Source organism: Neovison vison, chromosome 5, assembly GCF_020171115.1.
Source record: "Neovison vison isolate M4711 chromosome 5, ASM_NN_V1, whole genome shotgun sequence".
In the NCBI taxonomy this organism is placed as follows: Eukaryota; Metazoa; Chordata; class Mammalia; order Carnivora; family Mustelidae; genus Neogale; species Neogale vison.
Genome location: NC_058095.1, coordinates 64,055,909 through 64,082,041, shown reverse-complemented (window position 1 = coordinate 64,082,041; position 26,133 = coordinate 64,055,909). Strand labels below are relative to the sequence as shown.

Sequence of the window (26,133 nt, the reverse complement as noted above, 5' to 3'; positions counted from 1 at the left end):
TCCTGGAATTCTTTTCCACTCAGAAATATCGCTAAGGTATTTATATCCCAGAGAAAGTTAGACAACTTGCAAAGAGTAAATACCCTTTCCCTTGGGGAAATAATCAGCAAGAAGTTTCTTTTGGTTGTTCCTCTGCTTTTTCCCCCTTGGTAACTCTTACAGGACATAAAATCCAGAAAGTTCGCTGTCTTTTTAACAGCCGCAGTTCATTCCCTTAAGACGATCAGTTCATCTTTCTTTCCCGCTTTCCTTCTTCCCTTCCTCTCATCTTCCCTCCCTCCCTCCCTTTCTTACTGAGATAGAACATGCAAGAATACCATTCTGTGGGACGCCTGGGTGGCGCAGTTGGTTGGACGACTACCTTCGGCTCAGGGCGTGATCCTGGAGTCCCGGGATCGAGTCCCACATCAGGCTCCCAGCTCCATGGGGAGTCTGCTTCGCTCTCTGACCTTCTCCTCGCTCATGCTCTCTCTCACTGTCTCTCTCAAATAAATAAATAAAATCTTTAAAAAAAAAAAAAAAGAATACCATTCTGTGAAATTTCACAACATGAAGGTACCCGTGCAGTTAGCATCCCGGTCTAGAAACACAGTATTGCCTGCACCCCCAGAATCCCCAGCCTGCTCCCAGCCCATTCCTAACTCCCAGTTAAGGGTAACAATTATCCCATTCAGTTTTTTTTTATTATTATTATCCCATTCAGTTTTATTCAGGAATAGATAACAAAGAAAATAACTGACTATACAGCTTGTAGAATGCCTTGTTGATCATTTTCTGTTTTTGCTCTTAGTTATTCTTTTGATGAGCCCCTCAGAATTCAGCTGAATGGTAATTGGGAAAACGAATATATTAACTAACACCTCTTGGGGGTGTTTGTCTGATTAGGCTCCATTTTCCACATACCCTGCCTCAAAGCGTAGCTTTCCCTCCAACATCTGCTAACTCCTCATTCACCAAGATACATCATACAGCTCCCAAAAATATACCTCAGTGAGTGGTAACGAACCACCTTTATAATAACGATAGTAACAAACCACCCCTGAGATTTGTACAGTGCTTCCATCCTCTTACGTGAGGTATCAGAAACGTGTGCACGTTTTCAGTTGTTTGAACAGCTGCGTTGAGTTGGGAATTGTTGACACTCTTGTTGCTCCAGTGGAATGGGGATTTCATTTCAAGTGACATTCAGGGAACTAGAATTGAGCTGTTCCACTGTATCCTAAGAAGGGTAGAATCTTTACTTGATAGCCTTGGGATGAGTACAGTGCTGCAGATCACTGATCACCACTGATTGTCTTCCATCTCTTCCAGTGTCGGAACAACTCAGTCTTAAACGTGGTGCCTGTGGGTTACAGGAAAGAGAAGCATTTCCTCACCCGGATGTTGGACTTGATAACCCGCCTAGATTTGGAATTTCCATAATTCCATTTTTTTTTTAAATAGGGCACTTTCTTGTTTAGTGTTGGGTGTGGTCTTGCTGCTGAAGTACCAGGGTCTGATGTATAGCGGGCTTCATGTTTCCAGAAAGGCCCGCAAGCTGCCATCTGTCCAGAGGCATCCAGGTTCTCTGAGCTCTCCTGATGTTGTGAGTCGTTTAGACTAATTTTTTTCAACTAGACTTTATAGTTTCTACCTGTTGCTCATTTATACTTAAAGGTCAAAAACTGCTCCACAGGAGGAAGGAAGGACAGCTAACATGACGTGCTTTGCTGTCAGGCAGACCTGTGATTTGCCCCGACTGTGGCCCCAGCGATATTTCTTTCTGCTTTGGCTTCCTCATCTGTGAAGTGGGTACAGTGCTACTTACCAGGTATTGTCATTCTGAGCATTAAACGAGGAGACGCCCAGTACCACACACGTTGTGAGCCCTCATATCTCAGGGACTTCCATCTTGGTCATTCATTGGATGTTTGGCTTTCTACTTAAAATGTGGCCTTTCTGACAAAAACACCACTTCTTAGGGCCTCAGTTTCTTTTGATGACGAAATGGGATGTATGTCGACATTGCCTCTTGGAGTGAACACTTCCGGGTGTGGCACATGCCCGTCCCATTTTCACAGATGCCCTAGTACCGAGCATGAGCAATAGCCATCAGCAAGCGATCCCTGGAAAGAACTTTCCTTCTGCCAGGTCGCAGGCACCATGAGAGATGGGCTTGGAGACGGGGTCTCAGATGACCTCTGTGTGCCAAAGTAAGGAAGGAGACTCTGTGTCGACGAGCACTGGGAGGCCTGGTTTTCCAAAGGCTGGCCCACCCCGGCTCCTTGCCCCCACTCCCCAGGGCCCAATGAGCATCTGGTTCTAGTGCCTGAGACTTCGAGTGAACTGGACAGGATGTGCCCCCCCCCCATGTCTTTCCTCTTCTTTTTTAACATGCAGACCTCTTCAGAAAATTCAAAATTACAGTGTTTCCCATTTCCAAAGCAGCATCCAGACCCCATCAGATAGTTCCAGAGTCTCCAGAGAGACTGTCTGAAGCCAAGAATGCAAATGATCAGCTTACCAGGAGGCCGGGCTGGTGCACATTCAGCCCGAAAACGGAGACGGGGCATTCTCAGACTTTTATGTAACACGGACGCTTAGCAGCTCTTAAAATCCGGTTGTGCTTGAGTCATGAAAACCGGAACGAAGAGGCATTATTATGGTTGTGTGTTGCCCTCGGCCAGATAGCTTCCCCCAGGTAAACTTAAGTGCAAACAGGCTGGAGAATCTGACTTCCCTGAACGGCGGCACTTTGTGGGAGAACGTTCTGGGGTCCACCTGGGTCATCCTGGACTCTGGCTAGAAGCCAGGAGAGGTTTGATAGAAAGGGCCACAGGGTGGGGACTTGGCCTGCCGGAGTGTCCGTCATGCAGGTAAACCCGGTGTGTGTGATGCGCGGATGCCGCTGCTTCTGGCCTCCGTGTCTTTCCTGTAAAATGAGCCATTTGAACCTACCTCATCACTAGCGGCCAAGCTAGCTCAGACTAACACAGGGAAAATCTAGATAAAATGCTCAAATGAGATGGCGGGCCATTTGCTTCCAAACCCCTCAGGAACACGCATGGGAAAACTGTACCATATTTTATTACACATTTCCACCTCCCTGTGTTCTTCAAAGCTTTTTACACACACATAAAGAGTCTCCCTCCCCCTATTCCAATTTACCTTCGCATCGTGTTCCTCTTCACCCCTCCTCCTCTAGTCAAGTGCCATCGCTTCTGGGGGAGACATCCTATGTCACTCCCCAGATAGTCGGGTTGAGCTGCTGCTGATGGGCATGTGGTTTGGGCAGTGGGAGTGGGAAGTCACATCCACACAGTCAGAAAGAGCCGCGTCTTCACCGTCCATTCACCTCTGCCCACTTTGTTGTCTCCGTGGGCTGCCTGCCTCTAAAGATTCTGTTTTCCTCATCACTCTGTTCCAAGCATCTGCTGGGGTATCCACCGAATCCAGAGGAGGACTCCGTCTTCCCTTGGGAGGCCTCATAAACCTTGGGTATTTGATGTGCTAGCAAGGACACTGTTGAGTATGGGGGGGTTTCTTTCTCCCTGAGAAGCCCTTCAAGTTTTGGGAGAAGAGGGTATTAGCAGGAATAAGCTATGAGACCAGCCATCTAGGTGTTTAAGATCTTGTTTTCTCTTGGTCTACCTGTTGTTCATTGGGGTCATATGTCATGACGATCATGGTGAGGATTCCTCCTTGACCAGATAAATCTGGGCAGTGCTGGGACATGGAAAGCTGATTGAGTGGGTGGATTTGAGAGTAAGATGTCTCCAAGCTTTTAATATACCACTGGGCAGGCATAAATTCCCAGGGTTTGGAGCCCTGAAGGCTTTTCTTCATACAATTCTGTGAGTGGATTTGGGCGACACCAAGCCATTGCTGGTACCAGAATTAAATGGACTTCCTGAAGTCTTGCGTGGTTTCTTATCTGGCCTTCCTGCAAACCCAGAGGTGGATACCCCCATTTCATAGTCTCCTTCATCCTCTCTGCCGTTGCACAGTTTGGAGATTAATGCTGCTTTTCCTCCCCACCCACAGAACATCGATATCACCAATTTCAGCAGCAGCTGGAGCGATGGTTTGGCCTTCTGTGCTCTCCTCCATACCTACCTGCCTGCCCACATTCCGTATCAGGAGCTGAACAGTCAGGAGAAAGTAAGTCACCTGCCCAGTCACCTCTGGTTATCCTCTAGAACATGTGAGGGGAATTCCTATAATACCATACTTCCCAATGGGGTGGTGTTCATAGACTCCACGTGGAAACTAGGATATTGATACCAGGCAGAGAGAACTCTTGAGCGAATGATGAGGCTGTAGGATCCTACCCTCAGTAAATACCTTTCAGTGTCCCTCATGGTCTGGAAAAATGGGATGAAGACCAACTTACTGTGACTGCTGAGAAGTTCCTATAACTCATTTTTTGAGAGAAAGCCCTGATGAAATTTCACCTTCGTGGTTTTAAGACCTTGGCCAGCATTTTCGAAGTCTTTTCCAAAGAACCAGAAGCTCCACCAAAAGGATCTAGCTGCTCAGATGAGCTTAGGAAACTGTATATTATGTCACATTCTCAGAGATTCATGACGCTCATTAGCACGGTAACGACTTCAAGAAGTCCCGCTGAGGGCGCCTGGGTGGCTCAGTGGGTTAAGCCGCTGCCTTCGGCTCAGGTCGTGATCTCAGGGTCCTGGGATCGAGTCCCGCATCGGGCTCCCTGCTCAGCAGGGAGCCTGCTTCCTCCTCCTCTCTCTCTCTCTGCCTGCCTCTCTGCCTACTTGTAATCTTTCTCTGTCAAATAAATAAATAAAATCTTTAAAAAAAAAAAAAAAAAAGAAGTCCCGCTGAAAGAAACCTGTGTGACTTTGTTTAACCCTACATTTATCAGATCCATAGACTTTTTAAATACAATTACCTATAACAAGAGTCAACAAATTTTTAAGGGCCAAATGGTGGACTTCATGGGTCCAAGGTCTTCATCACAGCTACTCATCTACCATGGTAGCACCCAAGTGACCCCAGAGAAAACAAATGGGCATGCTGTGTTCCAATAAAACTTTTTTATGAAAACAGGCTGTGAGCCAGGTTTGGTCCACCGGCTGATAATTTGCCAAACCATGACGTAGAACATCCTGCAAAATCCTATCCCAGAGAGTGTACTTTGGGAAATGCTGCTCTGGGCCCTGCTCATTCTCTCCACAAATATTTCTTGCCAAACATCATACACAGTAACAAAGACAACAGTGAACCATATAGACCTATTCTTTGCTCTTTAAAGTAGAGACACAGGTCCACAAGTGAGTAAACCTATAACAGGTAATGTTATAAATAAATAAATAAATTGCAGAAGAGCTATAATAGAAACTTCATGCTGTGGGAGTGAACAGGTTTCCTGATTTAGATCACGAAGGCTGAGAAGGCCTCTTTGAGAGGCAATGCTCTTCAGAACAAATAAGGAGCTAGTAATAGAAAGAGCTAGGGGAACCTTCCAGAGGAAGGGAGCAGCCTGACAAGGAAAACAGTTGGGGTTGGGGACTTGGAAGAAGGCCCATTGGCCGGAGTGCAGTGAGTGTGGAAGACAGGCCTATGATGGTTCTGGGGACCAGCCAGGGCCAGACCCTGCAAGGCTTCCACAGGTGACTCTGGGAAGAAATCTTCCTCTTGCTCTAACCTCAGTGGGAAGTCACTAAAGGGTTCTAAATGGTAGAGACACACAATTCGTGTTTTTGGAAGATCTCTTTGGCTGTTAAGTGAAAAAAGAGCTGGAAAGAGAATAAATGAGTGAGGCCTGCTGTCAGCGTGAGGGCTCGGCGTCCCTGATGCCAGCCATTAGCTGCAGCAGGGGTGGTAACATCCTGGATAAAAAGATGGAGAAAGATTCAGAATAGGTCTTAGATGCAGAATCAGCTGGACTTAGGAACTAGTTAGTTGTGAGAGAGGACAAGAGGAAAGAGAGGTGTGTCTAGCCCGACAGGTCATTTTCCGAGATGGGGAAGGAATAGAGATGCTGGAAGGTTCTGTTTTGATAATCCCACACCGGGATTTAAATAAAGCTCAAGGCATGGTCATGACACTGATGGTGATAATAACAGAGGGATTTAATTTTCTGGAGTGTTTTCCAGGGTTCTCCAGAGAAACAGAAGTAATAGGGTGTGTGTGTGTGTGTGTGTAAGAAAATTGAGTGCCACAGTTTAGATCTGAAGGCAGTTTGCTGGCAGAAATCCCTCTTCTTCGAAGGAGATAAGACTTTTTCTATTTTTGCCTTCAACTGATGGGGTGAGGCCTACCCACACTATGGCCCATGATGAGCTTCACCCAAAATCTGCCAATTTAAGTATTAATCTCATCTTAAGAATACCTTCATGGAGGGGCACCTGGGTGGCTCAGTGGCTTAAAGCCTCTGCCTTCGGATCGGGTCATGATCCCAAGGTCCTGGGATCGAGCCCCGCATTGGGCTTTCTGCTCAGCAGGGAATCTACTTCCTTCTCTCTCTCTCTCTCTCTCTCTCTCTCTCTCTCTGCTGGCTTCTCTGCCTACTTGTCTCTGTCTGTCAAATAAATAAATAAAATCTTTTAAAAAAAAATATCTTCATGGAAACATCTAGAATAGTGTTTGGCCAAACATCTGGTACCATGACCAATCCACGCTGACACATAGAATTAACCATCCCAGAGCGTATAAAAATCTCAAGACCTAAAATTCTTGTGTGGTGCTTTGTTGGTAGTTCACGAAGCAGGCCGCACAAGAGCATTAAACATTTGGAAAACAAAACAACGGTTGTTTTTAATCATGTTAAGTGGGAGATGTTCCTGAAGAATGCAGTGTGCAAGGTCAGGCAGGCCATTGGATGATAAATGCGGAGTTCAGACCAGAGATCAGAGCTGGAGGCAAATTCAGGAGTCATCACGGCATAGGTAATTGCTGCCTAAGGGAAGCAAAATGATGGAAAAGTCCTCTGTTTGTGCTCCCCAATATGGTAGCTGCTGGTTCGTTGGACTGTTAACGAATGTGGCTTTCAGTGAGTGGAAAGTTGAATGTGTGATCTGAATTACTTTTGATTTAAGTAACCACATATCAGGTGTATCTACTGTATCCAATAGGGCAGGCAGAGCCGGTCTGCCTGGAGATCACCTCGGTCCCAGGTCCTGAGAGAAACCCTAAGGAAAACCTTGTCTATATCCACTCTGCCTCCAGCATTTCCTTTCTGACATTTCTGTAAACAGATGGGGATTTTTTCCCCAAACCGGGTGGTTCTGTAACACCAGCTTGGTGTCCTCAAGTGTTACTCAGTTCAAGTGTGACACTGTCCACCTTCACGTCCCACAGGTTAAGGGCTCAGTCCCATGAGACGGCACTCTCCACTTCAGACCCCGGTGACCATGTAGTTGTCACCTTGCTCTGACCGACCAGCTGTAAACCGGAGATTCCGTGATCCCTTCCTTAGGTTTGATTGATTTGCTGGAGTGGCTCACAGAACTCAGAACAGTCTCCTTGCTAGGTCACCGGTTTATTACAAAGGATGTTGAAGGACACTAATGGTCAGCTGGATGAAGGCACCTCAGGGGGAGGTCCAAAATGGTCCCAAGCACAAGAGCTTCTGTCCCCTTGGACCTTGGGGTGCAACATTTGTTGAACCCCATCCTTTTGAGCTTAATGGAGGCTTCCTTACACAGGTATGATTGGTTAAACCATTGGCTCTCAGTGATGGAACTCAATGTCAGGTCTGTCTCCCCTCCCCGAGGTTGGGGTCAGGGGATATATAAGTTCCAACCCTCTGATCCCATAGCTGGTTCCCCTAGCAGCCAGCCACCATCCTTAGCTTATCTGGGTTGGGTTTTTGTTTGTTTGTTTGTTTTTTTAATTTTTTGTTTATTTCACAGAGAGAGATCACAAGTAGTCAGAAAGGCAGAGAGAAAGGGGGAAGCAGGCTCTCTGCTCAGCAGGGGCTCAATCCCAGGACCCTGGGATCATGACAAAGGCAGAGGCTTTAACCAACTGAGCCACCCAGGCACCCCTATCTGGGGTTTTTCGAAAAATCACCTCTTGAAGAGAAACTCAGGTGTGGTTGAAAGAGGTTTGTATGAAAAACATAAGACATCTATTTCAGCTTTGTTGTTCTGAAGCCATTTCTGGAACTGAGGATGAAAACCAAAGATTGTAACAAAAGTTGCCTCTATGGCTCTTATATGGGAAATGGTAAGGGTTTTAGGAGCCCTGTGCCGGGAACCGTGTACAAAGACCAATGTATATTTCTTGCTATAAATCACAGTATCACAGAGGCATAGAGAGAAGGCTGAGAAACCTTGACTCTTGCTTGTTGTCAAGGGAGAGAGGGACCCAGCCAAGGGAACTGGAGTGGAGCAGCCAGAGAGGAGGAGACAAGCTGGGGCTGTGGGGACGTCCACACAGCCTGTGCTTCGAGCCCCTCACACGCAGAGCCCACTTCCAGCAGTGACCTCCGTCCGTGTCCCTTCTCTTTGCTCTGCAGCCTCTGCCTTTTCCATATGATGGTATAAAGATAACTGAGGTGGGGCGCCTGGGTGGCTCAGTGGGTTTTAAAGCCTCTGCCTTTGGCTCAGGTCATGATCCCAGGGCCCTGGGATCGAGCCCCACGTTGGGCTCTGCTGTACAGAGAGCCTGCTTCCTCCTCTCTCTCTCTCTCTGCCTGCCTCTCTGCCTACTTGTGATCTCTGTCAGGTAAATAAATAAAATCTTAAAAAAAAAAAAAAGATAACTGAGGCAAGAGAGGGTGTAAAATAATTTGGATACTCAGAGGACCTCACTAAAACTACCGCACACACTCTCTATGACGGGAATCTTCATGAAGGTGTGCAGTGTTCGTCCGCTCTCGTGCAAAACACACCTGGGCTCTTCGTCCTCAAATCACTCTGGATCTGCTGGAAAATAATGAACCTGAAAATGTTGGCTTTTCCCGCTTTGAATCATGAGCACTGCCTCCTAGTGAAAGTGCCTTGTCTCGCCGTGGGTGTCTGTGATCCCCAGCCGCACAGCCGGCTGCCCACTTGGAGACACACAAAAGCCAGACGCCGCCATCAACTCACTTCCTGTTGTCCTGGTGGTACAGAGCCCCGTGGCCCCTACCCATAGGGTTGTACATCTTCCCCCGATGGAGTATGCTGTGATCAGGGACCACGCCTGTCCGATTGCGGAAGACTGTGGGTCTGTGAGATTAATGACACAGCCCAGGAAGTTCAGAAAGCAGGAGCTGTTCCATCTCCCCCAGTGGAAGTAATGAAAGCGAGTCAATTGGATGTCAGTGTCAAGTAGGGAGTTTCTGATAAAACTAATAAGGATGTCTTCGAAGACATGAAAGAGATGGGAGCTACAGCCATTGGGAGGTTTGGGCATCTTTTTTCTCAACAGAAAGCAGATTTATCTGTCAGCCCATGAAACTTCCACGTTTCTAGTCAGATTCAAGTCTTAGAACGGAGTGTTTTCGTGTCAGGGTCTGAAAAGAAGTTTGTTTTTTTTTTTTAAAGATTTGTTATATTTATTTGACAGAGAGAGACACAGCGAGAGAGAAAACACAAGCAGGGGGAGTGGGAGAGGGAGAAGCAGGCTTCCTGCTGAGCATTGGGAACCCAATACGGGGCTCGATCCCAGCACCTTGGGACCATGACCCAAGCCGAAGGCAGACGTTTAACGTTTGAGCACCACCCCCCAGGTACCCCTGAAACAAAGTTTTAACATGAGAGGAGAAATCTGGACTTGGGATGCTTTCTGCTGTCACTTTTAGGTGAGGTGTCCTGCTAGTGGGGCCAGTGGCAGAGAGCTCTACTGGGGGCTTCCGCTCTCCTGCGGCAGGAAGGGCTCTGGCCTGCAGGTTCCATCCTGGGCACACTCCCTCCTGCTGCCCATAAGTGGCAGCTTTCTCCCCCCGCCCCCCGCCTTCTTGCAGAGGCCTGAGACTGTTGCAATGGAAGAATTAGTTAACATTGCTTGCTCATAATAGTCTATACAGGTAAATGTGTACGTCAATGCACACTTAAACACTATGGCTGGAATTGAAAATTGGTGCAGCGTTCTACTTATTTTCTTAAGAAGGCTCCATGTACAGTGCAGGGCTTGAACTCACGACCCTGAGATTGAGAGCTGCATGCTCCAAGAACTAAGCCCGCCAGGTGCTCTGGCGGACGCCTGGGTAACTCAGTGGCTTAAGCCTCTGCATTTGGTTCAGGTCATGACCTCAGGGTCCTGGGATCAAGCCCCACATCAGGCTCTCTGCTCAGCAGGGAGCCTGTTTCACCCCCCCACCCCGCCCTCTCCCTACCTCTCTGCCTGTTTGTGATCTCTGTCTGTCAAATATTTTAAAAAATATATTTTTTTAAGATATTATTTATTTATCAGAGAGAGAAAGGGGGAGAGAGTAAGCACAGGCAGACAGAATGGCAGGCAGAGGCAGAGGGAGAAGCAGGCTCCCTGCCGAGCAAGGAGCCCGATGTGGGACTCGATCTCAGGACGCTGGGATCATGACCTGAGCCGAAGGCAGCTGCTTAATCAACTGAGCCACCCAGGTGTCCCTAAAAAATATATTTAAAAGAAAGAAAACAAGGGACGCCTGGGTGGCTCAGTGGGTTAAAGCCTCTCCTTTCAGCTTGGGGCATGATCCCAGGATCCTGGGATTGATCCCCATATCAGGCTCTTTGCTCAGTGGAGAGCCTGCTTCCCTCTCTCTCTGCCTGCCTCTCTGCCTACTTGTGATCTCTGTCTGTCAAATAAATAAATAAAATCTTACAAAAGAAAAAAGGAAAGAAAGAAAACAAGTTGGCATGGCCTATCAAACGCCATGACTTCTGGAATAGTGGTAGCCACAAAACTGGCTTACAAATCCCCTTTCCCCTCAACACTAACCAAAAGGACTTGAAATAAACACAAAAGAGACAGCTGCCACAAGTTTGGGCTCAGTAAAGGGCAGCCAGGAGGCAACTTAAGAGCTCCCGTCTCAGCAGAACAGAGAGCAGTGTTATGGAAACACGCACAGGTTTCCAGTTCATGCCCATAAACTTCCCTTAATTTGGAGGAAGAGGGCTGGTGTCTTGGGTGAGATGACCACAGATCAGCAGCTTTCCCAGGCGTAGACCACAGCCTGCGAGAAAACGTGCACTGCCTTGTCTTTTCTGTTTCTCTGTGACGTGGTACCTAGAGCAGAGAGTTTGCGTATGTATGAAGGCAGAGCCCTCCACCTTCAGGAAAAAGATGTGTACCCAAGGACAGAGGGTGAAGGCCATGGGGAAATGGCCGAAGAGATAAAATTATGTATCAAATCCAAATGCGTAAAATCACAGAATTCTACTGGGGGACATAAAACATGATTACTTAGAGGAACATGACTGTCTTGATTAAACTTAATATACCAATCTAATTAAATTTTAATCTCAAATGAATTATGGAGGGGAGGAGGCATAATTAGGTGATTCTTAAGTTCATCCAGGTGAGGAAACATCAGAACAGCCAGAAAGTGTCTTAGGAAGGAGCTACGAATCAGAGCTAATTGTGGAACGTGCCTTTAGAATAATAGGGGGAAATGGTATACAGCACCGTGATGAAACAAGTCTTGATCCACAACAGAATATGTATGTCATAAGTTGTGACAGAGTAAAAAATAGCTCACAAATATTTATCTTTGATAGTCAGGAATCGGTAATATCATTTTAATTATAACATGCCAATCATTTTCTTCCTTAGACTGAAACACTTGTTTGCATATTTGACTTAAAAATCTAAGTGTTTTGGGGCACCTGGGTGGCTCAGTGGGTTAAAGCCTCTGCCTTCAGCTCAGGTCATGATCCCAGAGTCCTGGGATCGAGCCCCGAATCGGGCTCTCTTCTCAGCAGGGAGCCTGCTTCCTCCTCTCTCTCTGCCTGTCTCTCTGCCTCCTTGTGATCTCTGTCTGTCAAATAAATAAATAAAATCTTTTTAAAAAAGAATCTAAGCATTTTATAATCGTAGATCATCTATGTGGGAGTGTCATGTGGTGTTCTTTCCTGGCAAAAGCTATATGTTTTTATATTTATTTTTATTTTCTCAAAAGCTGTGTATTTTTAGTTGATAATTCCAGTCTTTATCCTCTTAATCTAGAAAAAGAATCTCCTTTTGGCATTTGAAGCAGCCGAAAGTGTAGGCATCAAACCCAGCCTGGTAAGTATCCTATTTTATATTCTTGTGAAACTTTGTTCTACCTGTAGGAGAAAGAACTTTATGCCATCTACTAAACAGTTTCTTACAGAACATTAAAATCCCTTTGCTAAAGATCTGTTACTCGTGATCCCTAATATAAAAATATTCATGGGGCATCTGGGTGGCTCAGTCCGTTCAGCATCTGACTCTTGATCTCAGCTCGGGTCTCTGTCTCACGTGAATTCAAGCCCTTGGTTGCACTGGGTGTGGACCCTACTTAAAAAAAAATTTAAATTCAGTTTAGTCTAACCACACATGATTTAGGGTTTTTTTGAAGATTTCATTGTGGATAAATTTCATTTCTAGAAGCACAGTGGGATGAATTATTAAAGCCCTGTTGTTCGAGCCACCTAGAAATCTGGATAAAATGTAATTATAAAAATATCAGCCCATAGCTGCGGTCTGAAGAAAGAATGGGAAGTGGCCAGATGTCAGAAATTCAAAGAGAAGTGGAAACCAGAGCCACGAAGCATAAACTAAGACTGTGGCAAGCCTCAGAAGTAGGTCTGGGAGTGCTGGTAGAGGACTCATAATAAAATGGGTACCTACCTAATGGGTATAGCTTTTATTTAATGTCCACACAGGAACAAGAGACAAGGCGCTGAATTCCCATAAACAGAACATTAGTACTGAGACCCTTACATAAAACCCAGGGTCACAAAATTACGTTCTTCTTAGTGAAGGTGGAATTAAAAAACCTCTACCTGCCAGTCAAGGGAAATGATAAGGAAGCTTGGTTTCCACCTTAGTTTTGTGTGTATGTGTGTGTGTGTGTCCAGAAAAAGGAAAATCTGCAAGAAAAGAAAACTGGGCCACATGAGGTTTGGAGTTCAAATTTATTTCTGTGCTCCAAGAAGCCCCTAACTTATACTAGCTGAGGCACAAAGCTTCTGGGCTAGTGGTACAATAGCCACTGAAAATACATTCACAATCCAAAATTACAAAACAGTCAAGAAAATGATCTAGTTGTGCTAGTCAGCAGCTAGACCAGACAAGAAGATCATCTACCAGAATGTGAGAAAATAAAATAATAAGAAAGAGACTGTAAAAGACTATGTTTAAACATACTAAGGAGGTAAAAGAGGGAATAAAAATCATAAAGGACTGTGGTAATGTTAAGGAAAAAAAAAGATTTGTAAAAAGAATCAAATGAAACATCTAGAAATAAAAATTAGAAATTAAAAAAGCCCCAGTTGGATTGAAAACCTGATTAGATACAGCAGAAGAGGGATCTACTGAGCTGGAAAATAGAGCTAAGGAGATTATCCAGAACATGAAACAGACATTTAAAAAGTGGAAAATAGGGGCACCTGGGTGGGTTAAGCCTCTGCCTTCGGCTCAGATCATGATCTCAGGGTCCTGGAATCGAGCCCCACATTGGGTTCTGTGCTCAGCAGAGAGCCTGCTTCCCTCTTTCTCTGCCTGCCTCTCTGCCTAGATGTGATCTCTCTCTGTGTGTCAAATAAATAAATAAAATCTTTAAAAAAAAATTTTTTTTAAGTGGAAAATAGGGGTATCTGGGTGACTTAATCATCAAGTGTCCACCTTTGACTCGGGTCATGATCCTGGGGTGCCAGCATCGAGCCCCACATCAAGCTCTCTGCTCAGCAGGAGGCCTGCTTCTCCCTCTCTCACTCCCTCTGCTTCTGTTCCCCCTCTCTCACTGTGTCTCTCTCTGTCAAATAAATAAATAAAGTATTTTTTAAGTGAAACATATAATAGAGGACTTGTATTAGTATGTATTCAAATTCAAGAAATGGGGGCAAGGGGTGGGGGTTGTCTGGTTGGCTCAGTCTATTAAGCATTCAGCTCTTGATTTTGATCAGGTCATGATCTCAGGGTCATGAAATCCCTTCTGCCCTTATTCCTGCACACACACTCATGCACATGTGTGTTCTCTCTCTCTCTCTCTCTCAAAAAATAAACAAAATCTTTTTTAAAAAGACAAATTCGGGAAGCCTGGGTGGCTCAGTTGGTTGAGCAGCTTCCTTCGGCTCAGGTCATGATGCCAGCGTCCTGGGATCGAGTCCCATATCGGGCTCCTTGCTCCGCAGGGAGCCTGCTTCTCCCTCTGACTCTGTCTGCCTCTCTGTCTGCCTGTGCTCACTCTCGCTCATGCCTCTCTCTCTGACAAATAAATAAATAAATAAAATCTTAAAAAAAAAAAAAGACAAATTCAAGAAATGGAAAATCCAACTAACAGTTGCTTAAACCATAAAGCTTTTCATTTTATTTTTTAATGAGAAGTCCAGAAGTAGTTTCAGGATTGGTTCACTGCTCAATAGTGTAATCAAGGACCCCAGAGTATGTCTTGTTAACATTCCACCATCTTTAATCTGTTGGCTCTTTGTCCCCATGTCCTCTGTGGTTGAACATGGCTGCCAAGCTCCAGACTTCACTCCCATCTGCAGGGCAGGAAGGAGAGGGAATGGATAGAACAAGTTCTTCATAGCTTTCCCCTTTGATAAGGAAATCAGAAGCCTTCCCAGAGTCCCTCGGGTAATTGGCAGTACTCTGTTACATGGCCACCCCAGCTGCAAGGGAATTTGAGAAAGTAAGCAATTTATATTCTTTCTCTTTAGTGGGAAGCCTACAAGGGATAGAGAGGTTGGGCATGACTATTAGATTAACCAATAGTGTCTGTTGCAAAGCTTAAGAGCATGGAAGATAAAATCAAGACAATTTCTAAGCCCCATGGCCAGTGGGAATTCCAGAAGAGGGAAGAAAGAAAGGGAGAGAGACTATTTGAAGAAATGGTGCCTGAAATTTTTCCAGAAAGATTAAAGACCATAGATTCTTAATGAACCTCAAACATCATAACAGAACTGGAAAGAAAGTGAAGACAGAAAATCTATAAATAATTTCTACTAACCAGTAGTAAAAAGACAACTTAGTAGAAATTTATCAAAGGCTAGAATACGCAAACCATGAGCGGTTCATAAACATTTCAGATGTACAGTCTCATCAGTGATGGGGAAAATCCAAGCAAAGTCACATTGAGACTTGGGTCTGTCATCCTCAGTGGACGTAGGGCATCTGAGGAATGAAAAAGCAAAAGTACAGCCATTCTAGAAACATCAGTACTATGAACAGCGGTAAACCAGTATGTTTTAAGCCAGAATGTTTAAACCAGTATGTTTAAACCAGAACAGTTTTCTAAAGAAATGCAAGTATATTCTTTCTTCAAATACTAAATGTAAATATTTCTCCAAAACTCACTCAAAATGAAAAAGAACCATACCCATTAATTAAATTGAATTCAGGGGTGCCTGGCTGGCTCAGTGGGTTGGGCTCTGCCTTCAGCTCAGGTCCTGATCCCCGGGTCCTGGGATTGAGCCCTGCATCAGGCTCTCTGCTCCAGTGGGGAGCCTGCTTCCCCACTCCCCCACCTGCCTCTCTGCCTACTTGTGATCTCTGTGAAATAAATAAATAAAATCTTTTAAAATTAATTAATTAAAAAATGTAATCATGTAGATGAGAAAATCCCAGTAAGACTAAGATCTGTGAAACTTTTTTAAGAACCAGATGTCCCTATCATGTAAATAAGAGGCTAGAGGTGACATATATGTCTGGCCAAGATGAAGCAAAAGGGACCCGATTTACCTTCTGAAATGCTGAACAGCTAACAAGTAACAACAGCTGATTATTTATATTAAAGATTTTGTTTATTTATATGCTAGAGAGAGAGCACGCCCAAACAGGGAGAAAGCGGCAGGCAGAGGCGGAGGGAGAAGCAGGCTCCCCTGCTGAGCAGAGAGCCAGATGCAGGACTTGATCCCAGGACCTTGGGATCATGGGATCATGACCCAAGCCCCAAAGGCAGACAGACGCTTAACCGACTGAGCCACCCAGGCATCCGAGCAACAGATAATTAACGTAAGGAATCCAAGAAGAAAACGAGAATTTGTTAGATGATAGTACACACAGAATATGGTTTTCTTTGTAGTGTTACAGCTGACATTTGCTTCTTTTTTAAGTTGACATCTTTTCCCTACTTTGTATCTGACATAAGGCAGGAGTTAGTGCAGGCTAGGAATGAGATCATCTTGTTGAACTAATTGTTGGAACCGGCAGTTTCATTTTTACAGATGTCTGTGAGGAGATACTGACAAGCATAATAATTAATCTAAGAAGCATTTAGGGTTGTTTGTGAGCATTTTAACCAGTTTGTGCCATCAACAAAACAGAAGCTTCCCACATTATGAAATTTGCTTTGCAGTATCTTGACGTAGATTGAAAAACAGTTCTTAATTACACATGATACTTCCAAAATATACACAGTCAGGATTGGCAGCAGTCATAACCCCAGGTCTTTGGTCAAGATCTCTTGTAAGATCAGTGAGGCGGGGCGGGGGGGGGGGGCGGGGAATCACTCACAGGTGTAGATCCAAGTAAATACAGGTTTCTGGGGATAGCATATTAGCAAAGATGAGATTTTTTTTTTTTTTTTTTAATGAAAGCGTTCTCCCAATTTTAGAACACATTCCTTCTCAGCCACAGTGTGACAGTGAGGTTTAGCCGACCATATGACAAGGGTGAGCAACTCCTCACTGAAGAGTTGAGAGGACAGGTGGCCTCGTGGCCATTGCTGGAAGGACAGCCAGCATGCGTGCATGTCCCCTAAGGGTTGATGTGTCTGTATCCTGGAGAAGGGAAGGCCCTCATGCTGAGTCCGTAGACTGGGAGGGTGTTGCCTGTTGAGTAAGCCACTCGGACAGCCAGTACACACAGAGATCAGAACGGGGAGGTCTTTACCACTCAGGATTTTAGGAGGGTATCAGAATGATTCCTTAGGCATAACTCAGCCTGCCCTGCAGTACAGATTTTATGAAGGGTACTTAGAGTTGATTTAATAGTATAAAAAATATTTGTTCGTGTTTACTATGCCCCAGGCATGTTCTTTTGTTGTAAGATTTTATTTGTTGATTGATTTAGAGAGAGAACACGTGAGCAGGGGGAGGGGAATTCCAAGAGAGAGGGAGAGAGAGAGAGAAGCAGGCTCCCCACTGAGTGCAGGGCCCAATGCAGGGCTCGGTCTCAGAATGCTGAGATCATGGCCTGAGCTGAAATTAGGAGTCGGACACCTCACCAACTGAGCCACCCAGGCACCCTCGGGCATTTTCCATGTGTTGACTCACTGCACCTGACAGATGCTCCTTACAGGGGGGAAATAAGGCAGGTGCGGTTCCATAAAAGGTCACACATTAGTGACTAGCAAAGGCAAGAGTCAAGCAGGCAGGCCCTCTCCAGAGCTCCGTCTTACCTCCTCCATGATCCTGTATCCAGGACAGCCATGCCCTCCTTTTGGGCTCTTAAGGCACGATAGCACTGTATAGCCCGTGTGGTGTTATACTGAGATTTATCTGATTGTAGGATTTATCTCCATCCCCCAAGACCATGAGCTCCCAAGGGCAAGAAGCCTTATTTTTTTTTCAATGATTCTTACTGTGATAAAATAGATATAACATGATCCAAGTGTCTGCCACTTGGTTAATACCACACTGCCCTGATTCATATAACTTAATAGATCGTGAAATCAAGTCTTCCAACTTTATTCTTTTTGGAATTTTTTTGATTGTACCTTTGCTTTATAAATTTTAGAATTAGTTTGTCAATACCTACCTCCTTCCCCTTCCCCCCCAAAAAAGCCCAGCTTGCTGGGATTTTGATTGGGATTGTTTTGTATCTATAGACCAGATTGGAAATAATTGACATTTTGTCAATAATCTGTCTTCCGATCCGTGAACGTACAATAATCTCCATTTATTTAGAGCTTCTTGATTTCTTCCATCAGTGCTTTATGGTTTTCTGCATATAGTGTTTTACAAACAAGTTTTCTTATTTATATATATCATTGATATAGTGCATATATATCCTTTTTTAAAATTTAATGCCATTTATATGGTTTGGCTTGGTTTCACATTTCAATTGTCCATTAATGGTATTATAATAGGAAAGTATTGACTGAGATCTTGCTAAACTTGCATATTAGTTCCAGTGGGTTTTTTGGTAAACTCTGGAGTGTTTTACATAGACAGTCATGTCATCTGCAAACAAAAACAGGTTTAGTCCTGCTCTTCCAATCTGTATGCCTTTTGTTTCTTTTTTTTTTTTTCTTAAGATTTTATTTAGTTGAGAGAGCATGAGAGGGGAGGTCAGAGGGAGAAGCAGACCCCCTCTGAGCAGAGAGCCCAATGCGGGACTCAGTCCGGGGACTCTAGGATCATGCCCTGAGATGAAGGCAATCATTCAACCAACTGAGCCACCCAGGCGCCTGCTTTTGTTTCTTTTTCGTGCCTTATTGCATTAGCTAGGACTTTTTTTTTTTTTTTAAGATTTTATTTATTTATTTATTTGACACAGAGAGATCACAGTAGACAGAGAGGCAGGCAGAGAGAGAGAGAGGGAAGCAGGCTCCCTCCTGAGCAGAGAGCCCGATGCGGGGCTCAATCCCAGGACCCTGAGATCATGACCTGAGCAGAAGGCAGCAACTTAACCCACTGAGCCACCCAGGCGCCCTTAGCTAGAACTTCTGGTATAGTGTTGAGTAGGAAAGGTGAGAGAAGACATCCTTGCCTTGTTCTTTTCTCCTGATCTTAGTGGGAAAGTGCTCAGCCTCTCTCCATTAAGTATGAGGTCAACTTTTGGGTTTTGTGTGTATCATTTTTTTTTTAAAGATTTTATTTATTTATTTGACAGAGAGAGATCACAAGTAGGCAGAGAGGCAGGCAGAGAGAGAGGAGGAAGCAGGCTCCCTGCCGAGCAGAGAGCCCGATGCGGGACTCGATCCCAGGACCCTGAGATCATGACCCGAGCCGAAGGCAGCGGCTTAACCCACTGAGCCACCCAGGCGCCCTGTGTGTATCTTTTATTAGGTAAAAGAAATACCCCTCTATTTTTCTAGGTTTTGAGTAGTTTTTATCATAAACAGTGGTTGAATTTTGTAAACAGCCATACCTCATTTATATTTCACTATATTGAGTTTCATGGGTACAAACGGTTTTGTTTTGTTTTTTTACAAACGGGTTTTTTGTTGTTGTGGTGGTGGTGTTTTGTTTTTTTTTTTTTACAAACTGAAAGTTTGTGGCAATCCTGCATCAACCAAGTCTGTCACCTCCATTTTGCCAACAGTATGTGCTCCTTTGTGTCTCCATATCACATTTTAGTAATTCTTGAAGTTATTGTTTAAAATTAATTTACCATTATTATGTTTGTGATGGTAATCAGTCATCAGTGATTACACCTTGCTGAAAGCTTAGATGATGGTTAGCATTTTTTTAGCAATAAAATATTTTTTTATTTCTTTCCAGCGTAACAGTATTCATTGTTTTTGCACCACATCCAGTGCTCCATGCAATCCGTGCCCTCTCTAATACCCACCACCTGGTACCCCAACCTCCCACCCCCGCCCCTTCAAAATCCTCAGTTTGTTTTTCAGAGTCCATAGTCTCTCATATTTTTTAATTAGAGAATGTGCAGTTGACCCTTGAACAGCACAAAAATTGGGAGCATCAACACCCCCATGCTGTCGAAAATCTCTGTATAACTTTTGGCTCCCCAGAAACTTTGCTAATATCCTCCTGTTGAGCAGAAGCTATACTGATAATATAAACAATCAATTAACAGATATTTTATACGTTTTGTATTTTACATACTATATTCTTAAAGTGAGGTAGACGAAAAATGTGTTTTTGAGAAAATCATAAAAGAAAATCCACTGACAGTACCATAGTGTAGTTATCAAAAAATCCACACGTAAGTACATCCACAGGGTTCAAACTTGCATTGTGTGAGAGACCTATGTACATTGTTGCATTTTTTTAGATGCTGTTGCACACATATTAAGCTACAGTATAATGTTAAACATAACTTCTGTGTGCTGGAAACTCAAAAATTCATTTGACTTGTTTATGCTGTGTTTGCTGTATTGTGGTGGTCTGGAACCAAACCCACAAATACTTCATGGTACATGTGTAAATGCTTTTTCTGCATCTGTTGATACAGTCATATGATTTTTCTTATTAGGTCTGATCATGTGAATAACATTGATGGATATTAAACCTGTCTTGCATTCCTGATGTGAGCCCCACTTGATCATGATTCAGTTTGCTAGTATTTACTGTGTCTGTGTGGGTAGCTTTCTCATGTCCCATTTCTATCTGGTTTGGTATTAGGGCAATGCTGGCTTCACAGAATGAGTGAGGAAATGTGCCTCTCTTCTGTTTCCTGGAAAAGAATGAGTAGAACTGGTATTATTTCTTCCTTGAGCATTTGGCAGAATTTGCCAATGAAACCATCGGGGCCTGGTGCTTTTTATCTTGAAAGGTTTTCAGCTCCTGATTCAAATAAATGTCATGCATCCTCAAATTTTGGGTCAGGCAGCAGCCTCTCCCTTCTCTTGAAATGTGCTACAGTGTATCTTTAAACATGTTTGAATGTGATGTTAATAATATACCAAAATGGTTTTAATGTTGTTATTGTCAGGTTCAGGCATATGAGGAGATAGTCTGAGCAGAGCTGTGAATATTGACCAGACTCCTGTGTCCTCTCTGAGATGGAAGACACATCCTTGTCAGTAGCAGGCTGGTCATGTTTTAGCACAACCAAGAAGCAAAAGTCGTAAAATATATTTAGGTGTCATAGAAACAAAATAAGTGGCCAGTGACAGGTCTCATTTCTGTCACCACCCAAGAACATATGTGTTAAATAAGTTCAGGCTTGCTTTCCCACCACATCCCTGCTCCTGGATTTATATCAGAGTCCTTTCCTACTGTTCTCTCATGACCACAAAAGAATCCAAATTCAACTGCAAAATGAATTATTTCATATGCAGAGTGGCAGACATTTCAGGAACATTTGACTGTCTGCTTGCTGATCACCTGCAAAACTAAGGGAGAAAGAACAAAGAACAACGACAACAACAAATGGATCTAACACTTAATTCTTAGAAGACAGCACTTGCAGGTTCAATTGGTTCAAGGCTCTTGTGTTGATCCCATTCGTGGGCATTCATCTCAAGCCTTGAGTTCAAGAATGCCCCACAAATATGCGTAATGCAAATTCTGTAACGTGAGGAAGTGAACACAGATGACACATCACGTTAGATGTCCTGTTGGTTGTGGGACAGCTGTCCCTGGACTATGCCCCTCGACTACTAGGACCACCAGCAATGCAGCACAGCAGCCTGTGCAATTGTATGTGGAAAACGTTAGGCAGAAAAACACAGAGGGACTCTGGGGGTGGGGGGAGACTCCATTGGTTGAGCGTCCAACTTTTGATTTCAGCTCAGGTCATGATCTCAGGATGCCGAGATCCAGCCCTGCATTGGGCTCCATGGTGGGCATGAAACCTGCTTGAGATTCTCCCTCTCCCTTTACCCCTCCCACCACCCCCCCCCAAAAAATAATAAAAGCACAGAGCACACAATAGTACGTCCACGTGATGGAAGCAGGAAAACATAGGTGTACATTCCAGTATAATACGATAATGGAGTTATGGATGACTTACTCTTTACAGAACTTTTCTTAATGCTGCCATGTTATTAAGATAAAAGGGGCAGGAAGTCATGTCTAATGTTTTTTAAATGGGACAGTATCCCAGGGCCGTGGGTGGCTCAGTCAGTTAAGCGCCTGCCTTCAGATTAGGTCATGATCCCAGAGTCCTGGGATCAAGTACCACATTGGACTCCCCACTCAGCAGGGAGCCTGCTTCTCCCTCTCCCACTGACCCTCCCTACCATGCTCTTTCTCATTATCACTTTCTCTCTCAAATAAAATCTTTTTAAAAAAAAATGTTTTTTAAGAGACCGTATCTCCTGATTAAATAGGAATAAAACACTTTTTCTTTTAACTAATCCCATTTAACAAGATTGTCTACACTTTCTGTCTGAGCAGGTGGAGGAGGGTTTCTGGGCAGCTCCCACCCCAACCTGGATCGGAGCACCTTTGTGGGAAGGGGGTGGGGGTCTGTGGTGTCCCCAGCGTGACCTCGTCTTTTCTCGTGCAGGAGCTCAGTGAGATGCTGTACACAGACCGGCCTGACTGGCAGAGCGTGATGCAGTATGTGGCCCAGATCTACAAGTACTTCGAGACGTAGAGCCAGAGGGCCGGAGAGCAGCCGGCCCCCTGGCCAGCAGCTGGTCCTCCAAGCACCTGGTCACTTTCCACCGGCCCCGCTACATCCACTGCCTGCCGCACTCCATCCGGGGGCCCAGCGCACAAACCAGAAACTGAACTGGATCTCACCACGCCCCCACTTTTAAGTCCAGATGCATTTGGAGCGTGGGCCAGGGAAGCTCTGCTCCCCCTCGGCCTTCCTCCTCCCAGCCTGGGCTCCATCCACAGAACTGGGTGGGCCATCTCCAGTCACACGGAGCAACTTCACCGGTGAGCGGCCGAGCTCTACCACCAACAGCACTTCCAAAGTAGTCATCTTTTTTCTGAAAACCCAGGCTCCTGCCTTCAGAAAAACTCTGCCCTCGCCACCACCCACCCCGTCAAGTAAGAAAACACCCAACAAAATGCGAAAAGACCAACCTTCGCTCTCACGCCCCCTGGCAACACAGGAGCCCTGCCATTCTTGGGGAATGTGCTTGTGTGCTCGACAACAGTTGTGACACCTAGAACTTGATCACGCTTCTTAGATCTTGCTGTCACCTATGGGAATCTGTGGATGGAGGAGCGGAGGTGTGAGAATCCCAGGCAGCCCCTGGGTGGCTGGCTGCCGTGTTCCCTCGGGGTGGCTTGCAGACAAGTGTGCGTCTCTGTGCTTGCACGCGCTCACGCTCAGAATGCCCCCTTCCCCCCCCCCCCACTGAAAGGGAGATGTCAGCCACTGTCACTCCCTCCCTTTGTGTGTCATCGTAGTCGCCCCCCAACTTAATCCCCATTCCCGTTCTCACACACACTTTGGTCCCCGGTGCCCACCCAGGTCTTCGTGTGTTTGCACGCGCAGCCCCAAGAGCTGTGTATGTCTGGGAATACCGGGCAGAGGACAAAGGTAAACGCTATTTCAGCTCCGCGCCTGGTTTTACTGCCTCATCGGGCCCTTGGGGAGGCAGGACCGAAGCAATCCCTGCGGGGTGGGCAGAGATGGCTCCAGGTCTGGGCGCCTGCTGTCGCCCTTAGAGGCAGCAGAGCTAACTGCGGGGGGGGTGGGAGCGAGGGGAGCGCCCTGGACAGGTGTTCTTGTTGGGCACGCGATGCGCATGACCTAACGGGTGAGGATGCGGGTCCCCTGCGGCAGTCAGGTGACACACCCGGGCCCACCACCTGCTGATGGCGGGCGCCTCTCCCACAAAGGGCGTCGCTGACGGCAGGCGTGGAAGAGGCGTGGCTCAGCCCCTCCCTCCGGACCACCTCCAGCTCTGCGCAGGGTCCGGCCCTCCTCGGGGAGGGTTACTGACCCGCTTCTCCGTGGCCCAAGGTCAGAACGTCTCCGGGGAGCCGGTTCACAACGCACCCCTCCCTGGGCCGCCCCCGGAGAGGAGAGACCATCTTTGATCTCGCTCCCCAGCGCGGGGCGGTGAGCACAGGTTGCTGTTGGGCAGTTTGGGAAAGGTGACACCACCACCACCCCGCACCCGGCAGTGGCTCCTTTGTTTCCACTTGGGAGTCGGAAGAACAAATTTAGTTTACTCTTTCCTGATGGGCACACCCAAATGGAAGGTGCTGCTTGTGTTGCTTCAGGCATCTGGCTTTTGTTGACCTCACTATGTGTTTTCATCACCCCCCAGCTTCTGCCCTGCTCTCCAGGGGGAGGTACCATCCGGAGGAGTGGCTGTGTTTGATCTGGGATTATGGCAGGGCTGATGTGGGAGAGGAGAGGCCCTGGAAGTGCTTGGGATACCTGGAGGTGGTGTTCAGAGCTCTTGGCGCTCTGGCTTTGTGATTGCTGTGAATGAGTCAGATGATCCCGCTCTGGGCCAAGCACTGGCTACGCAGCGGTGATGGTCCCCTTTCCCCTCGCCCTGTGCTGGAGCCTGCTCCCTTTAGGGGAAAAAGAACAAAAGAAATGTATAAAATAAAGGCTGTGTGCGATTTATTTTTATAACTCAAAGAATCTCCTTGACTACCATTTTCTTTGCGGGGGGCATGCTTCTGGAAGGGGAAGCATGTGTCCTGCTCACAGAAACACAAGTGGTGTCGGGGGCCGATCTGGCCCTGCAGTCCCGGGAAAGGGACAGAAGATGGCTGGGCTGGGGGACCAGGCCTTCCGGCATTTGGGGGATCTGGGGGGGCTGGGCCACTGGATGGGGTTTTTAGATGTGTTTTTAGCTGGAGCACTGGGAGCGCAAGGTGAATGTGGAAATTGGCTCAACAGAAAACAGGGTCCTGTCAGCCCATTGTACCGTTTCCGGTTTTCTGTCCTGAGGCCTGTCGTAGCCACTTTTGTTCTTGTCTTTCTTCAGCCGGGAGTCACTCAAAGTGATGTGGTTCTGCAATTCCCTTTTAAAACTGTTCTTCTAGAAAAGACAGATGCAAAACGCAAGACCCAGAAGCGTGGAGTTCTTTTAAAGACCTAGAGAGACATCCATGGTTCTCGTGTCACTGTGAGATCTTCCAAGGACGGGAGCTCTGCTCCCTTGGGCTCGCATTCTGAGGAACCTGGCAAATGCCCACTTCTCTCGTCCTATTCCCTTCTCACTTCAGAAATGAGGTTAGTCGCTGGTTTTTGTTCTTCATTCAGCTGTTGTCTGTAGCTTTTGTCGAGACCATCGGAAGCATCCCAAAGCGATTAGCATCTGGCGGTGACAGATAGCTGCGGGGTTCTCCTCCCTCAGAGGACCCCCGCTTCTCTGAAGCTCCCCCTTCCACTTCCCCATTGCGGGGGAAGGCAGGCGACTCACTGGCCTGTGGAGGGAGAGGACCCAGGCCCTTCTTGGCACACCCATTTGCCAGATCCTGCTGGAGCTCCTCCAACTCCCAAGCTCACCTGCCATTTTGAGATGAGCCCCCGAGGACGTGCAGTAAGGGACATAGAGCCTAGCTGCCTTTTTAAAAAATATTTTTAATAACCCCTTTGCCCAAGCTCCCTGGGGGTTTCACTTTTCTTGACCCAGGTTGACTTTGGCTAAGTCTGGAACATCCTCTGTAGCTCCCTAGTTTTAACTATGTTGGTTGAATGTTGCCTCATTTCTGCAAAGAGCACGCCCAGCATCGTCAGGACATGACATGCCAACACGGATGTATTTAACTATTAACATGGACACCTATGATGTATGACTGTGTCATATTTCTAATAAATATATTTTGTTTCGGTCTGATTGTGAATTTTTCCCAGTGACATTGACTATTCCTCTTTTGTCAAAATGCCTACGCCTCCATTCCAATTAGCACCTTCTTTTCTGATCCCTTGTTGGGCCGTGGTCCCCACTGAGCTGCTCTTGCTGGCGTTACTAGAAGTTTCTGGAAAGGACTGGGGTCCCAATGGCTTTTCTGCCTCCTCGCATTTGCAGCCCTTTTTGCTGGGACTGTGGTCACTTGGGTAAGTGACCATTCCTGGCCGACACAGGGCTCTGCAGAGTGTGCAGGTGAACCCGGGCTGGGCCTGGAAATTGCAGGCGTGGATGGCACCAAGATCAAGGAGGCAGAGTTCATATGAACCTGAACAGACTTGGGACGCCTGATACGTTCAGACCCAGGAGCACTATGTGTGCCCATGGCATCGTGGGAGGCCACCGTTCTCTGGTGTCTTAGGTGGCCAGCGCCACCCACCAGAGAGGAGAAGGGAGGCTGCCCACCCACCCAAGAATCTTCACTTCTCCCTTCTCCAGAGGAAGTTCCACCGTCCCTGGCCTTTGTCTCCCATCTTCTGAGAATAGCAGGCTCTGATAAGGGCTTACCATGCCCGGAGCCAGAACGGCAGCCACGACTCATTTTCCTCCGTGGGCTCTCAGGGGATGGGAGAAGGTACCAGGTCCAACAGCTGATTACCGGCAGCCGCCTTCAGTGACTC

At 46.2% G+C, this 26,133-nt stretch overlaps 1 protein-coding gene across 4 annotated transcripts in view; it reads left to right on the top strand.

The window, feature by feature from the left end:
• The window catches only part of SPECC1 (sperm antigen with calponin homology and coiled-coil domains 1), a 281,456-nt gene extending 256,018 nt beyond the window's left edge, over nucleotides 1-25,438 (top strand). For all 4 annotated transcript variants that reach the window (XM_044249204.1, XM_044249203.1, XM_044249205.1 and 1 more), the window contains 3 exons: nucleotides 4,024-4,140; nucleotides 12,079-12,138; nucleotides 22,183-25,438. In XM_044249204.1, the coding sequence (XP_044105139.1) occupies nucleotides 4,024-4,140; nucleotides 12,079-12,138; nucleotides 22,183-22,272 (267 nt within the window). In that variant the 3' untranslated portion in view covers nucleotides 22,273-25,438. The remainder of the gene's footprint in view (nucleotides 1-4,023; nucleotides 4,141-12,078; nucleotides 12,139-22,182) is intronic.
• Nucleotides 25,439-26,133: the final 695 nt, after the last annotated feature.